A 16338-nucleotide genomic window follows, 5' to 3' on the forward strand; every position below is an offset into this window, starting at 1 on the left:
AAGCAGCTTTGAGGTCTGATTTAAGAAATCCTCAGCGGACAGCTCATCCCTAGTTCTTCTGACCGAAAACAAAGGGTTAGTTAAACGACGGCTCTCTAAATGTAACTGTACGTAATCATCAGGGCCTACCCTACCATTAATGTCATCGAGAACTAGCTGTATCCCTCTATGTATGGCTTCAACAGCCTGTTGAGCTGAATTTATTTGCTCAAGATGGACAAAACGAAACTCCTCACAATACACCAACCCCCCAAATCTAGGTAATTCACGTTGCCAACTTCTCACTCTCTCCATATACACCTCTGCATTTTCAGGGTTACTTGGGGGTTCCTCTATGGAACCATCAATGGCATCTTCTACATCAGATACTAATTGAGAGTCAGACCCTGAGACTCCTCCCTGTGGGTCATTGGGAGTAGATGGGACACAATCTAGAGAACTCGCTGGGGAATTTTCTAAACCAGAGTCTGATTTTGCCTCCCCATTTTCAGACAGGCCAGTCTGAGAGCCTCCAGTAGGGGGCGTCTCTTTTTTTTTCCTCATTACCTCTTTAGCCCTTTTTTAAATTTTTACAGCGACCCTGGCCTGGAACTTTTTGGCAGCCATCTGTTTATCCCCCAAGGGCTGTCCACCCTTTTGTTTACACGTGAGCTGATGTGCATCCTTGAAGGTACCCCTTTCCACACCTAGACAGGCCTGATCAGAGCCACCCTTTCCAGCCCCCCTTTCTTTTAGGACCCCTGCGGCTTCAGCCTCCACCAGTTTTCTGAACAAAGCGTATTTTTTCCAAATCTTTTTAGAATGTTGTGGTTTTAGACCCCCCGAGGATACAACATCCATCAGTTTTCTGAATGACACATCAATCTCTCCCCAAATACTATCATATGGGGGATCTGTGACAAGCTTATGGTTTTGGGAGAATGGCTTGTCGGTCCTTGGTTTTTTATTCACAGCCCCTAGAGCGCCTGCTCCGGGTTTGTGAATGTGTGTGTTTCTGCGCACACTCAGAGCCGCTACAGCGGGCGCTCTGGGTTTGTGAATGTGGGCGTTTTCGCTCACAGTTTTCTCAGAGCTTGGTGCAGCGGTGGCCGCTGAGGAACTGGAGTTGTGTTTGCAGGGGCGTTTTTTACCAGAGTGTTTTGTTTTGTCCTTGGGTCTGACGTAAATGAGGTTTGGACTGGCCTGATGCTTCATCTGCACGCTTGTGCTGCTTTGCGCTGTTAAAGGTCTCAGAGCAGATTCCTGGTTCTTTGATGGTTCTCGGGGGGATGTCCTGGTAGCTCTCACTACAGCCTTGTCAGAGGGGCTGCACATGACTGATTGGGGCAGGGGGAAAAAAAGAGCATTTTACAAAAACATAACTTTGCCACCTCTCGCACCTGCACCTATGTATGTACTTAAAATACAAAACCTCATAAATTAACCAGACTAATAAGCAAAATATATTTACCCAGCTTCATCCATCCATCTGTCACTGATACTGGTGAATTTTTCTTTTCAGTTGTCTCTTTCCTTTTTCTTTTGAGCATTTTTACCCCCCCAGGTTTTGACCGTGCTGTAAAGCAAACCCCGTTAATTGGAAACACACCATCACCATCAGTTTGTAAAAATCACTTATGTTTTACATATACACACAAAACCCCAGCAGCTTTATAAACATACCCTTACCATCAGTTTAAAACAGTTTGCAACAAAATACTTTTCAATACCCCCCTCACCCCCACATGCTTTTAAAAAGACCCCTGGTTGTTCTGTCCCCCACCCCACAGCCATGTGGGCTTGGGGCCTTTGGCTTTTAAAAAAAAAACAAAAAAACAAGCAAAATGTTACTTAGTATTAGCCCCAAATCCCTATTCAAACTAAGTAATACCTGAAGTTATTACTTAAGTTATAACTACACTTAAAATGGTTTTTACCGTGGCCTGGTGATGAACTGCAACTTAAAGTTACTGGTTCCATTGTAAACAGATCACACTGTAATAAAGATAAACATCCTTATTTACTCAGACAGCATGGCCAAAGCATGGCATTATAGAATATATATTTTCAATGTTAAAAACAGAGAACATACCTCCACTTGCAGTCCAGCAGCAATTCAAGAGAGTTTCTGTTGAAAGAGACAGTCTCCAAGCTACCTGAGGTTTTTATACCATCCTAACTCTTTTGTTTCAAAGTAGTTAGCAGGTTGATTGGATCACTCCTCCCTAGCATTCCCTTTTTTGTGATCTGGGAAAGGGGTGGGTATAAGTTTTTTCTTTTTTTTTTCCTTTTTTTTTTAAGTTCAAATACATTTTATTTTTCCCCACCCCCTTTAGGGCCTTCTTATAGTAACCATTTCAAGTGAGGGACCCTTTGCAGATATCAATGAATGTCTTGGGACTTGTTTGTATTTTTTGGGAGGGGACCACCTCCCTTACTATGGGTGCACCCCCATCAAAATTAACCCTATGACAACCAGGATGAGTAATCACAGTCACCCTGGCTATTCAGTGAGGGGTGGGGATGGTTAAACCCATTCAGTTCAACAGAATAAGTCAGTTCTATTGTACTCAACCACATGTCTGAACCATCCCTGTTTGTTTTATTGTAAACACACTTTTAGGATTTTTTTCCCTTCCCACAACATACATTTCAGCTTTTTTTTTTTTTTTTTTTTTTGCTGTAAATGAGTCTCTCTTACACAAAAGACACAAGAGCTAGGTTCTCACAAGCAATTTTATTTTATTTAAAAGACATACAGCTCCTTGAAAACAAACCAAGATGCTCCATTAAAAAAGAAAGAAAAAAAGACTTTAAGCTCCCTTAGGGGCCAGAGACCTTTTAACAGAAATACAGATAGTCACAAAGCCCTTTTCAATAGATTTTTTTTAAAATTTATAGCTACCAAGTTTTATATCGCATCTTTGGCCCCTCACCATTTTCTAACTTAATCCTTTTAGATTTCTTACAAATAGAAATCTTTTCTTTTTCTTAAGCAGGGTTTTGTAACTTTTTGTGCGGACCAGACGGTCAATATAACGCTCTAAGCAGGCATCTTCCAGTTTGGTCATTTTCTTTAAAACATGGTCAGGGTCTCCACTGAATTGCACAGCATTTATCAAGGTCACCCCTTGTGCTAAATGTTCTTGGGTTAGGCACAGACATTGCATAGCATAACCTATGGCAATCACAGTGTTTAATAAGCTTTCCAAACACAGCTCAGCGCACAGGCCCCGGAACTTGCAGTTTATATCCACTGAAGTCCAAGTCACACAGTCATGGTGCCGCCTGGTGCACCTATGACACAGCCCTCACAATCTTCAAAAAGCTTTTGCCTAAGACAGTGATTAAGAACAGAATAAACAGCAACGCGTACAATAGTCCGCATGACTTTTTTACGCTCACAACGTGGTACTGGCTCAGTCAGTTCCATGCCAAGCCTCCTCCTAAACTCCTCATAGCCGTCATCCTCGGAGTCCTCTTCAACATTTTGTATCGGCGTTGAGCAAAAACAAGGTAGGCCCGGTTCATCTTCGCTGCTTGGTGCAATGCTGTCCAGAGTCTCCGGGTCCTCTAGAAAGGCATCATCGAACTGTTGAGAGATTTTTTTTCAAAAAAGAAACAGCATAAGCACACCGCTGCTTGGTTTTTGATTTACACAATCCCTGGTTCCTAGCCCCCGTTACACCCCCACCCCACGTCACTTCTTAAGCATTCATTTACCTGAGTCACGTCTTTTTCATTCACGTTGTCCGCTCATAACTCCCCCAAGCCGTGATCACTTTCCACCTCTCGGGGGGTGGACAACAAGAGGCCATCACGCTCATCGCGGTGCCTCACAAGCGGTTGGGTTTCAGGTTCCGGTGTATCCATCAATGGCTGGGCCAAAGGGCTCCCCTCAATCGCCCCCTCCTCCTCGGAACTCTCGCTGATGTAGCGCTTTCTCCGCGGTTGGTTGAATGATGGGATAACATGGTTTTGGTAATTAAATATTCATGGTAAATAGGCCCAATGGCCTGTGATGGGTTTTTAGATGGGGTAAGATCCAAGTTACCCGGGAAAGAATTTTCTGTAGTATCTGGCTGATGAATCTTGCCCATATGCTCAGGGTTTAGCTGATCGCCATATTTGGGGTCGGGAAGGAATTTTCCTCCAGGGCAGATTGGAAGGCCCTGGAGGTTTTTCGCCTTCCTCTGTAGCATGGGGCACGGGTCACTTGCTGGAGGATTCTCTGCTCCTTGAGGTCTTCAAACTACAATTTGAGGACTTCAATAGCACAGATATAGGTGTGAGGTCTTTTTTAGGAGTGGTGGGTGAAATTCTGTGGCCTGCGTTGTGCAGGAGGTCAGACTAGATGATCATAATGGTCCCTTCTGACCTAAATATCTATGAATCTATCTATGAATCTATGAAGGCCCTCGGGGCTAAAACAAAGTCTGAAGTTCTCACGGGGGTGGTGAAGGAGTCCATGTTTCCACGATTTCTAAAACACGCGCTCTCGGTAAAAGACAGCCTCTTCTGCCCGACGCTGGGCCTTATGGGGTGATGGTGCTGTGCTCTGACTGGCAGAGGGGTCATACGCCCCTATTCTGGGCGGTTCACCCCATCCCAGAACCTGCCCTATTTTGGTCAAATCTGCTCTCGGGCCGGCCTGATTGGTAGAGGTTGGTGGGAGGAGTTGTTAGAGGGGTCACACGAATCATTTCCGGACGGGTCACCCCGCCCCCGGAACTCATCCTAATTGGTCAAATCTCCTCTTGGTCCTATCGGAACAAAACCCCTCCTGATTGGTAGCGGAGTGTGGGGAGGAGTTGTTAGAGGGGTCACAAGACCCACTTCCAGAGAGGACACCCCCACCCCGGAACTCGCCCTGATTGGTCAAAGCTCCTCTCTGGGCGGTCCTACAGGGGCGAAACCCATCCTGATTGGTAGAGGGCAGTGGGAGGAGTTGTTAGAGGGGTCACATGACATACCTTGCTTCCGGTCACGTGGCAGCCTTGACCCTGGAAGTAATACCCCATGGGGCGGGACTTCCGGTGGGGGGCAGAGGTCAAGGGATGGGGTTAAGGGGTCAAGGGGTGGGGTGGGTGTCACATGACACACCTTGCTTCCGGTCATGTGGCGGCCTTGACCCCGGAAGTAATAACTCATGAGGGTGGGACTTCCGGTGGGCAGGGCTAAGGGGTCAAGGGGCGGGGCTAAGGGGTCAAGGGGCGGGGTTGGGGCTTGATTGATGGTAGGGCCCCCTTGGGCTGGGGGGCGGGGCTAAGGTGTCGGGGTCAAGGGGTCAAGGGGTCAAGGGGCGGGGTTAGGGTTTGATTGACAGTAGGGCCATTATACTACTGGTATGGCTGGAGCACACTGTGCTTTGGCTATGCTCTGCTTCCCAGGGCTCATAGGGGACCATGAGAAGCAAAATGTATGTTAGAATAGACTTAAGGCTGCTCTGACTTACAATGGGCCATAGCGGGGCCCCTGAATGAGCTCAAAATATGGGGAGCAAAAAGATGGATCTCCCCTTTTCTGAAAATACTGTTTCCTTACGGACCTGCTGCCATCCTAAAAGTGAAGCTGTCACATACATACGATGTAGTCATGTCTACATACATTTTGGGATCAGCTTGTGAAGTGTTTGGTGATCTTTTGATGTGGAAATCTCTCTGTATGAATTTAAGATACTTGGAAATGCAAAATTATAGGTCAGTGTAGATTCAATAGGACATGGTGATTGTAATGATAGTGGTGATCATTCATCATTAGCACTCTTTGTTTGGTTTGTTAGCTAGTTCTTCAGCCTGTTTAACATTTTCTGAAATTGGTTTTCACTCTAGGTTTTGGATCTGCACCTCACCTAACTATAGACCATCAGCAGAATAATTCAGTCACTCTGAGGTGTACGTCCCAAGGGTGGTACCCACAACCTGAAGTATGCTGGACTGACAGCACAGGACAAAACATAACTGCTATGGCTGAAACAAGAATCCAAAAAGATGGGACAGATCTGTATCAAATCCACAGTATGCTCAGGGTCGCAGATACTGCTTCTGACACTATCTCATGCACTATAAGAAACCCCTTGCTGAAGAGGCACCTCAAAAAAGTTATTGCAATTTCAGGTAAGAGATGCAGTACTGTCAAAGTAAATATTCCTGATGTTACTTATGAAATCGGGCTAAACACATCTGCCTTGTGGCCAACCATGTCATTCAAGGCTTGCCTACATGGAGCACCAACATGCATTATTGGGGTGTGATTTCTAAAGTGCATTAATGGGTTCCACGTTAATTAGTCCATGTAGACTCGCAGCTGGTGCTCACTAAAGTTTCCCTGGTGTGCTTTACTGTATTATTGTTTGAAACAGTAATATGGTAAATCACACTAGAGAACTTTTAGTGTGCATCATCAAGGTCTACACAGAGCAATTAATGCACAACACATTGGTGCACTTTATTAATTACACTTCTGTAGTGCCCATTACCCCACTGCATAGACAAGCCTTTGGTGTAGCATAGTTAAGACCTGTACCACTCACCATTTCTTTTCAAATACTATCCTTGAGATCACCAAAGATGTAAAAGACAGTAGAGCTCTGATTCTCTTTTCATTTATCTGTGTGTATATTAGGAGTGACCCTCTGAAGCTAATGAATTTACACTATTGTAAAAACAGTATCAATAAGAGGAGAATTAGGGCTGCCTCTTTTTCACTCTCTCTCTCTTGCACATTAATATGAGGCAGTATGTGCTGCTGGTGCAAATATAACCCCCTGAACATTTTTCAGGTTTCTTTGATGTGGAGGCAGAACATGACACAATTACTACGGTAATTGGAGAAAATACCATTCTTCCCTGCCGGCTGATTACGAAACATCTGCCCCCTAGCATGGAGTTGCAATGGAGGAAAGTTGGACCTGGAAAGGATAAGATAATCTATTTCTATCTCTATGATGAAAGCAGCCCCCAAGTTAATTCTTATCCACAGAGTGACAAATGCCCAATGAGCTATTTATCTCCAAATGGAGACAATAGCAGAGAATGGCTCCGGAAGGAATATGAAAAAAAGGCAGAAGTTTTTAAAGGAAAAGAGTTTGGGAAAGGAAATATTTCTCTGAAACTGAACAATATTCAGATGGAAGATGAAGGGAAATATGTATGCTCTGCTTCAGCCAACTTGTTTCACAGAGAGATCATCACTGAAGTCTTGGTTATAGGTAAGAAAAGCCTGGAACTGGAGAAAGCAAATGTAGCAGAACTCTGTTATTCTATCTCCCCAAGAGCCAGCACGGGTTTGTCCCTTCTCTACAGCACATTTTCTATTGCTTTGTCTATTATTGCTTTAAAACTCCTAAATAATGGAGTTTCCACTTCTTCTATTGAGAAGCTACTACATGATCTAATGCATCTCACTGTGAGATCTGTTTCCTGGTTTCAGAAGTGATTTCAGACTGTCTGCTGTTAGAAAAGATACCAATAATAATCACTCTCCCCTTTACTTTCCTTTTAAAATGCCAATTCTTTCCATTTAATTAATTAATTAATTTAATTAATTCAATTAAAGGGATGTTAGAGTGCAATTTAAATTACTTTTTAATAAACCTTTTTGAAGCAGAATAATGATAATAAGCTATAACAACATACAATCAAAGAAATGTAGGGCTGGAAGGGACCTCGAGAAGTCATTATGAGAGTTATTATGGCAACAGGTTTCAGAGTAGCAGCCGTGTTAGTCTGTATTCGCAAAAAGAAAAGGAGTACTTGTGGCACTTTACAACAGAGAACAGATGTTTTTCGTTCTACACTCAGGTTGAAAAATTACATTTTATTCCATAAGGATAAAATTTTCAAAAGTGGCAAAAAGATATAGGATCTTGAGTCCCATTTTCAAAAGTTACTTAGTTGTTGTCTACGCAGAGGCACTCTGGAAAATTAATCCCAATTAACTAAAATTTTAATGTAAAGTTGTCAGGGTTCATTCCCCACTCTGAACTCTAGGGTACAGATGTGGGGACTGGCATGAAAGACCCCCTAAGCTTATTTTTACCAGCTTAGGTTAAAAACTTTCCCAAGGCACAAATTTCTCCTTGTCATAGAATCATAGAATCATAGAATCATAGAATCATAGAATATCAGGGTTGGAAGGGACCCCAGAAGGTCATCTAGTCCAACCCCCTGCTCAAAGCAGGACCAATTCCCAGTTAAATCATCCCAGCCAGGGCTTTGTCAAGCCTGACCTTAAAAACCTCTAAGGAAGGAGATTCTACCACCTCCCTAGGTAACGCATTCCAGTGTTTCACCACCCTCTTAGTGAAAAAGTTTTTCCTAATATCCAATCTAAACCTCCCCCACTGCAACTTGAATTTTGGGGAAACAGGAAGTCCAAGTCCTTGAACAGTATGCTTGTCCTTGAACAGTATGCTGACACCACCAAGTGATTTAACAAACAATCAGGGAATGGACCACTTGGACTTCCTGTTTCCCCAAAATATCCCCCCAAACCCTTACACCCCCTTTCCTGGGGAGGCCTGAGAATAAACAAGATGAGCACAAACCAGCCTTGGGTTTTTAAGACCCAAAAAACCCAATCAGATTCTTAAAAAAACAGAACTTTTTATTAGAAGAACAAAAAAAGATAAGAGAACAACTCTGTAAGATAATCTTACAGGCAGTCAGATTCAAAACATAGAGAATCCCTCTAGGCAAAACCTTAAATTACAAAAAGACATAAAAACAGGAATACACATTTCCTCCAGCACAGTAAATGTCGCAAGCCAAAACAAAGAAAACACATTTTCCAGATTACTTACTAACTTTACAGAAGTTGGAGGGCTTGCATCCTTGATCTGTTCCCGGAAAAGGTATTACACAGACGGACAAAAGCCTTTCCCCCGCCCCCTCCAGATTTGAAAGTCTCTTGTCCCCTCATTGGTCATTTTGGGTCAGGTGCCAGCCAGGTTACCTGAGCTTCTTAACCCTTTACAGGTAAAAGGACTTTGCCTCTGGCCAGGAGGGATTTTATAGTACTGTATACAGAAAGATGGTTACCCTTTCCTTTATATTTATGACAAAAGTGGATTAGTTTAATTCTGAATAGAGATGCCCATACAGGGGGTTAATGAAATTTAAGTTGCCTGAATTCAATTTGTGAACTAAGCTAAATCAAATTAAGGCCACTTCTGAATAAGAATGTCCACATGGGTTTACTGTGGTTTAACTAATTAATTTTAAAAGTTGATTCAGATTAACTCTCCTGAGTGTTCCCATGCAGACAAGTCCTTAGATACTTTGGAGACTAAATCCCATTAATTTTTCAGGAGACTTAGTCTGGGTCGACACTATAGATCTATGTCAGTATAACTATGTCACTCAGGGGTATGAAAAATCCACACCCCATGCGACATAGTTATACTGACCTAACCCCCAGTGTACACAGTGCTGTGTCGATGGAAGAGCTTCTCCCATCGATATAGCCATTGCCTCTTGGGGAGATGTATTAACTATGCCAATTAGATGTAGGAGTGTCTTCATTTAAATGCTACAGTGGCGCAGCTGCATTGGTGTAACTGCACCAATCCAGCATTTTAAATGCAGACCTGCCCTTAGGCATAGAAGTACATCATTCATCTTTGAAAGTGGGACTAAGGTGCCTTTGAAAATTTTACCTGAAGATTCTATATTATTATTTATTATTTATAATTATTGATTACAATTTGTGCGAGACAGACAGGCTAAGAAACAGTCCCTTACCCAAAAAGTTTATAATCAAATAGACAAGACAGAGAATGGGTGGAAGAAAGGAAGTGTTATAATTCCCATTTTATAGAAGGGGAACTAAAGAACTGAGAGATAAGTGGCGTGCCCCAGGTCGCACTGGAAGTCTGTGGGAGAACCAAGAATGGAGCCCAGATCATCTGCATCCTAGTCCAATGAAATCCTTAACCGTAAGCCGTAAGTATAATGTTATATTGAAATTGTCAGATTTCAGAGTAACAGCCGTGTTAGTCTGTATTCGCAAAAAGAAAAGGAGTACTTGTGGCACCTTAGAGACTAACCATCTGATGAAGTGAACCATCCACTAGGCATCCGATGAAGTGAGCTGTAGCTCACAAAAGCTCATGCTCAAATAAATTGGTTAGTCTCTAAGGTGCCACAAGTACTCCTTTTCTTTTTGCGAATACAGACTAACATGGCTGTTACTCTGAAACCTGTCATTATGTAAGGCACTGCATTTAGCCGTATGGAGTGGAAATCTATCAACTGCATGAAAAAACTTGTACAGATACAGACAGACATCATCTTCCTTTCCAAATGCAAACAGATGGACATCGTACCAAAAGGACTGAAGGTAAAAAATCCATTACAATCTACATACCACACAGACTATGCTGACAGCTTGTGCCACACGCTCTCAAAGGCATCCGATGAAGTGAGCTGTAGCTCACGAAAGCTCATGCTCAAATAAATTGGTTAGTCTCTAAGGTGCCACAAGTACTCCTTTTCTTTTTATTGAAATTGTGTGCTTAATGAATATTAATATGTGGTGTCAATAAGTATTATTGACGATATATATATATATATATAGAGAGAGAGAGAGAGAGAAATTATTTGGACACTGATGGGAGCTAAGATTTTTCTCTTGGTGGAGTACATTCTTCTTAGTGAAAACTTGTATGGGCAAATTCTGCCCTTAGTTAAACCCCTGTAGCATTACAGACTTCAGAAAGGTCATACAATGGTAAATGAGAGCAACTTCTGCTCAATATTTTCCCCAATGTGTTTATGTTAAATCACTATTAAAATAATCTACCAGCATACACACACACTTTTTTTGGTATAAAAAGGAAACTGATTTGGGCTGAAGCAGTGAACAAATATTCAGATGTCATGTTGCTGAGATCTTTCAGCAATGTGTCCTTCCTGAACATTGTCTTTTTCATCTCTCTGAACTAGAAGATGTTTTCATTGTGATAATGAAGCCTTTCTTACAGGGATAGGGGATAAACCATCTCTGCAAATGCATCAGAAGGAGACTGTATGTAGGTATAGATGTAAATCAGGAGGATGGTATCCAAAACCTAAAGTCCTTTGGAAGAATCCCAAAGGGGAAAACATAATCTCAAAGGCTAAGACAACCCAAGGGAGGATGAGCAAAAACTTTTCACAGCAGAGAGCTCTACTGTGCCATGTGTGACCTCTGAGGTTACCTGCACCATCATCAACACAGAATTAAAGATCAGTCAAGAATCAAGCACCCACCAGTTCGGTATATGTAACTTTTTATACCAAGCTATTTTTTCCACTTTGTTAGTTTTTGTTGCTAGTGTTTACAGGCTGTTCCAGGTATACAGTGGGGTTCTTGTTCTATTTGGCCCTTATGTATTACATTATCATGCCTACCAATAACCATGGAGGCTTATATTCTGAGCTGTCTACTTAAGTCATCTCTATCTCTATCCCCAACCCCTGGTCAGTTTGGACTTTGTCCTTCAGGATGCTGAATGCCTTCTGCAAGTCCAGCATCTTCTTGCAGGATCACTCTCTAGTGAGAATTGTTTGCTCCTTAGCAATTGAGGCTTCAGTTGTCAGCATGAAATTTTCTGGAGCTGCCTTCCATGAGGTGATATGAAATGTTCATATAAGAATATGATAAGAAATCATTATATAACCACATTCAATTTGAACCCTCAGTTGCTCTGGCTTAGAGCAGCCCAGGTCTCCAGGCAAAAGCAGAAGGGCAGCTTTGCTATAAACAGGGAATACTGCACAGAGGGGTTTCAGTTGTTCAGGGCATAACAATCTAGAGCCCAGACACCTTTGCTTTCGCACATCACAGCCTAAAGGGTAGTTTTAATTGCTGGTCCCTCCTGCTGGAAGGTCATCTGGTTGCAAGGTCTGCATTGCTGGCTTCTCTGGATGCGGCCAAGTTAGCTGCCAGAGTCATGGTAATGGGAGTTACCATCTGTTGCTCATCATGGCTTCAGTCATTGGGGATTCCTGTAGAAATACAACAGACCATTGAAGAGCTCCCCTTCATGGATTGTAGTTTATTTTCTTTGAAGACGGATACAGCACTGCCAACACTAAAAGATCCAAGGGCACTGCTGCAATCCCTGGGTTTGCATACACTAGCCCTGAGAAGAACATTTTTTCCTCCGTTTCAACCAAGGAAGCAGATGACATGTCTAGACAGGCAGATCAATGCATGTGGAAGCACAAGCAGCAAAGTTGTGCCATCCACCTCTGCTGCCACTTCCTTCTGGCCCACTCTCTGTCCATCCCTTCCCTACTTTAATCTAGCTGTTTCACAAACATTTTTCTCCATTTATGTAATTTTGTTTTCTGAATTGCTCATCTGGAAACTTGAACTCACTTATCTATGCGTTGATGGATCTAGATGTTATTGAAGAGATACAAAAGCAAATACACAAAACCAAAGGCTGAGAGTAGCAAATGAGTTATGATGGAATTGTAGTTTTCTCTTAGTGTGTGAAGTTAAAATTCGTAATAAAGAGATATATAAGATACTCTGGTTCAGTAGGGGCCAGGAAGGAGTGGGCTCTAGAAGAGGGTTGGAACAGATAGAGGATTCTGTAACCCTAGTGTAATATATTGACATACAGCAGGTTATGGTCATTTAACTGCAAATAGAGTCCTGTGGCAATTCCACATATTTTCTTTCTTTTCCTGCCATCTTATTAATATAACCTATTTATCTATAAGCAGAAGGTGGTAATTGCACCCCTTTCTTCCTACACAAAATGACTCCTTCATGTGCCCTTTTGCTGAACTATGCCAGGGTTAGTATGGCAGCCATCTATTAATGACAAAGAACAGCGATATGTGTCCATCTTTTCACATTAAGGCTTATTTTTGGCTTTGTTTTTTTTTTCTTTTAAAGTTTGTAAAGTGTGATGAGTTATTCAGGGTGAGAGACACTATGTAAAGGTGCAGTGATTGGGGATTTGACTGGAGCTCAGTCTTTCTCGTTGTGGAGCACATTCTGCTCAGTGTAAATATTTGAGGCAAATTCTGCCCTCCATTAACCCCATGGAGAACTGTTAGCTTCACTGGGCTTGTACAGGTATAAATGAGAGCAATACTTGAACCTTCATATTTGTTCAGGCAGAGCAAAGCAGATCTGCTTTTGGAAACAGGAAAATTATTTCCCATTGTTTCTACTGGGATTTATCTTAAATCATATTAACCAAAACATACACTCTTTGCTTTGAGATGAAACAGTGAACAAATGTGTAGATGCCCCTGAGATCTTTTCACACTGTACCCTCTCTGAGCATCTCTCGACATTGTCAGACATGCATCCATTGTGATAATGCTGCCTTTTTTACAGGAGTAGGGAATGAAACTTCTTTACAAATGCATCTGCAGAAAGTTTGCAAATATGAATGTAAATGGAAAGGGTGGTATCCAAAGCCCATGGTCTTCTGGAGAAATCACAAAGGACAAAGCATAAACTCATTGGCTGAGACAACAGAAGTGCAGGATGAGCAAAATCTTTTCACAGTAGCAAGCACCATTGCTGTGTCATGTGATACCCCCGAGATTACCTGTGCCATTGTCAACACAGAATCAGAGATGATTCAACAATCAACTGCTCAACACTTTGGTATGTAACTTTGTATGTCATCATTATTATTCCAGGAAACTTGCCCTCTTCTGAGCAAGGGTTACTGCTTTTTTTATTTGGTCTATGGGGCATCATCCTGCCTACTAACAAACACAAATCTTTACATTCTGAATCTTAACTCATCTCTATCCCCAAATAATTCATCTGTAACAAGTTAGGACTTTATTCTTCAAGATGCTGAGCATGTGTCTGTGACCTGCTCAGCACCCTCATCTCCCATCGTATCATCTTGCAGTGTTAGTTTTGATTGTGGCTGAGAATGGGTTAAAGGGGCAAACGGACTCTCTGAAACCTGTCATCTTGAAATCTATGGGACTCTAACAGATGAAGGGCTTGCAGGATGATCATACTGCAGCATGCAGTGTTTCTGATATAGAACTGCTTCTGCACTCCTCTCAGATGTGACTGCATTTCTATGATGGGTGAGGCATTTCTACTTCTAGAGGGATTTGTTCAATCTCATTCAAAGTGTTGCAGTTTGTGCCAGTCAGGATAGAATTTGGCCTTTCCTCTGTTATGAGGTCACTCAGGATGAGAGATTGTTTAGTGGGGCTTCTGCATCACCAAGGAGGGGTAGCTACATGCCAACAGTTTTGTCAATGGTCTAGGAAAGGAGCTACTGGAATAGTACATACATGTATACAGTCAGATCAGAGAGCTGCTACAACCACTCTGGCCACCACCAGTGTATTTCTTTCTCTCAGAAACACATACTCTCACACACACTGCCCTCAAAATGTAGAGCTCATCACAAACACCAATTGCTTAAACTTTTTGGGATGAATTTCTGCCATATTTATGTACCCAGATAAATGACCTCATTTTCAGAATTGTTGCGCCCATGCATATGCCATGGAAGTCTATGGGAGCAGTGTGTGCACAGCACTCAAGAATATCTGCTTTTATTTTGGTCTCTCTTTAGGTCCCAACTTTGAATATTTTGGTCAAACACTGCAAATCACTCATATTGTACTAGGGCTGGTCAAAAAAATTTCCATCAACATTATTTTTGGTAGAAAATTGGAGTTTTGACTAAATTAATTTTGTGTGGAAAGTGTCTGCTTCCCTCTAACTTTTTTGATGTTTTATTAGACACCCCAAACCTAATATTTTTCAGGCAAAAACTGCTGATTTTTTAACAAAATTAGGAATTCAGAATGTTCACAAATGCATTTGTGAATATTTTATATCTGAGCTTCAGCTTCCACGGTATATTGGTTAAAAAACTCAGGTGGTATTGTTTGTTACGTGACTAGATTATTCATGAGACAAGGTGGGTGAGGTAATATCTTCTATAACACCCTCTGTCTCCCCGGTTACCTCCTTTAGTGCCAGTCTCCTTACAGGTTTTCATGGACATGCCTGGGTTCATCTGGATCCCGCCTCCAGCTCAGTAAGGTGTAGCTTCTTTGTTTTCTTCCTGTATGAACTTATTTGGTGGTGCCTCCACCCCCTCACACATTCCTGCATTCCTGGCAGGGTCACCAGGGCAGCTAAGAAGGAACATTCTTACCACAGAGTAACTCCCACTTACATGCCAGATAGCTGGAGTCTCCCAAGAAATAACACAAATGCACAATATATTCAACAAAGTAATTATATTAAACAGGAAGTAAATATAACATAACTGGGTAAAACCCTACTCTCCAGGTCACAGGTGCCCATACTGATAATACCCATGAATTCCCACAATCAGACATCATTTTTTTTATCCCCATACTGATAATACCCATAAAAATTAGTGTTCTGTTAGTATGTGTACTTTGTAGGGGCCTCTGATGACCTGTGACCATGATATCTTCTGTGCAGCAGCAGTTAGCGATTTGGCTAACTGGGCTCAGTGCAGCCCAAACGACTCACATGTGGGATAAGGCAGTAAGTCCCACCATGTGTTTAACAGGCAGCAGGTAGTGAAATCTCCAAACCCTTACCCCCTGGCTTGAGGACACAGTTCAGGGACTAGGGGGTCTCCCAAACAATCTCCCTGACTATCTAACTAAAGGATGGTGCACTCACAACTCCATGAATGATCCTCAAGTTCAGAGCTGGATCTGGCCTCCTCAGTCACAGCAGAGGGGCTGATGATCGCTGCTGGCAGGAGTTGGGGTGCTTCTGGTCCCAGGATTTCCCCTCACCACAAAGGGGTGCAATGCTCAAGGTGCAGATTACAACAACTCTGCTAAAATCCCATCTAGTCCAACCCTCCTTTTGAGCAGGGGGTTGGACTAGATGACCTCCTGAAGTCCCTTCCAACCCTGATATTCTATGATTCTATGAAATCCTCACTTAAGTCTCCCACCCTAGCACTCAGACACACTTAAAGCAGGAGGCAGCCCTGAACCATCAGCCAGAGCAGAGGTGCCATGTGGTGACTGCTTTTCCCTAGGGAGCTGAAAGGCTAACTCAGCCTGGCTAGGTGGGAAGTTTTCCCAACAAAACTGTATAGACCTGGAGTCACCTTGAAGAGGGAAAGGGCCAAGCTGTGGGATTTTGCTGCCAGGTGCCCAGATGCCAGTTCTCGGGGGACTCTGCATGCAGGCCTGGGACTCACCAGCCCCCACAACTAGTCCCGCCCTTTCTGTGGCTGACCCCAGACTCCTCAAAAATGGTTTCTACTCTCTCCAGGGGAGGGCATCTCACTTCCTATGTGTAAGGTTAGCTTTTTTCTCTGGGCTTTCACTTGTCAGTCATTTGACTCTTCCCCCTCCTTTCTCTCAG

General features: G+C 42.7%; 1 protein-coding gene across 7 annotated transcripts in view; it reads left to right on the plus strand.

The window, feature by feature from the left end:
• LOC140902055 (butyrophilin subfamily 1 member A1) overlaps nucleotides 1–16338 on the plus strand; it is a 74507-nt gene that overhangs the window by 18189 nt on the left and 39980 nt on the right. For all 7 annotated transcript variants that reach the window (XM_073321696.2, XM_073321693.2, XM_073321692.2 and 4 more), the window contains exons 4-6: nucleotides 5811–6095; nucleotides 6761–7189; nucleotides 13324–13599. In XM_073321696.2, the coding sequence (XP_073177797.2) occupies nucleotides 5811–6095; nucleotides 6761–7189; nucleotides 13324–13599 (990 nt within the window). The remainder of the gene's footprint in view (nucleotides 1–5810; nucleotides 6096–6760; nucleotides 7190–13323; nucleotides 13600–16338) is intronic.

This window comes from Lepidochelys kempii, chromosome 23 (assembly GCF_965140285.1).
Source record: "Lepidochelys kempii isolate rLepKem1 chromosome 23, rLepKem1.hap1, whole genome shotgun sequence".
Lineage (NCBI taxonomy): Eukaryota > Metazoa > Chordata > Testudines > Cheloniidae > Lepidochelys > Lepidochelys kempii.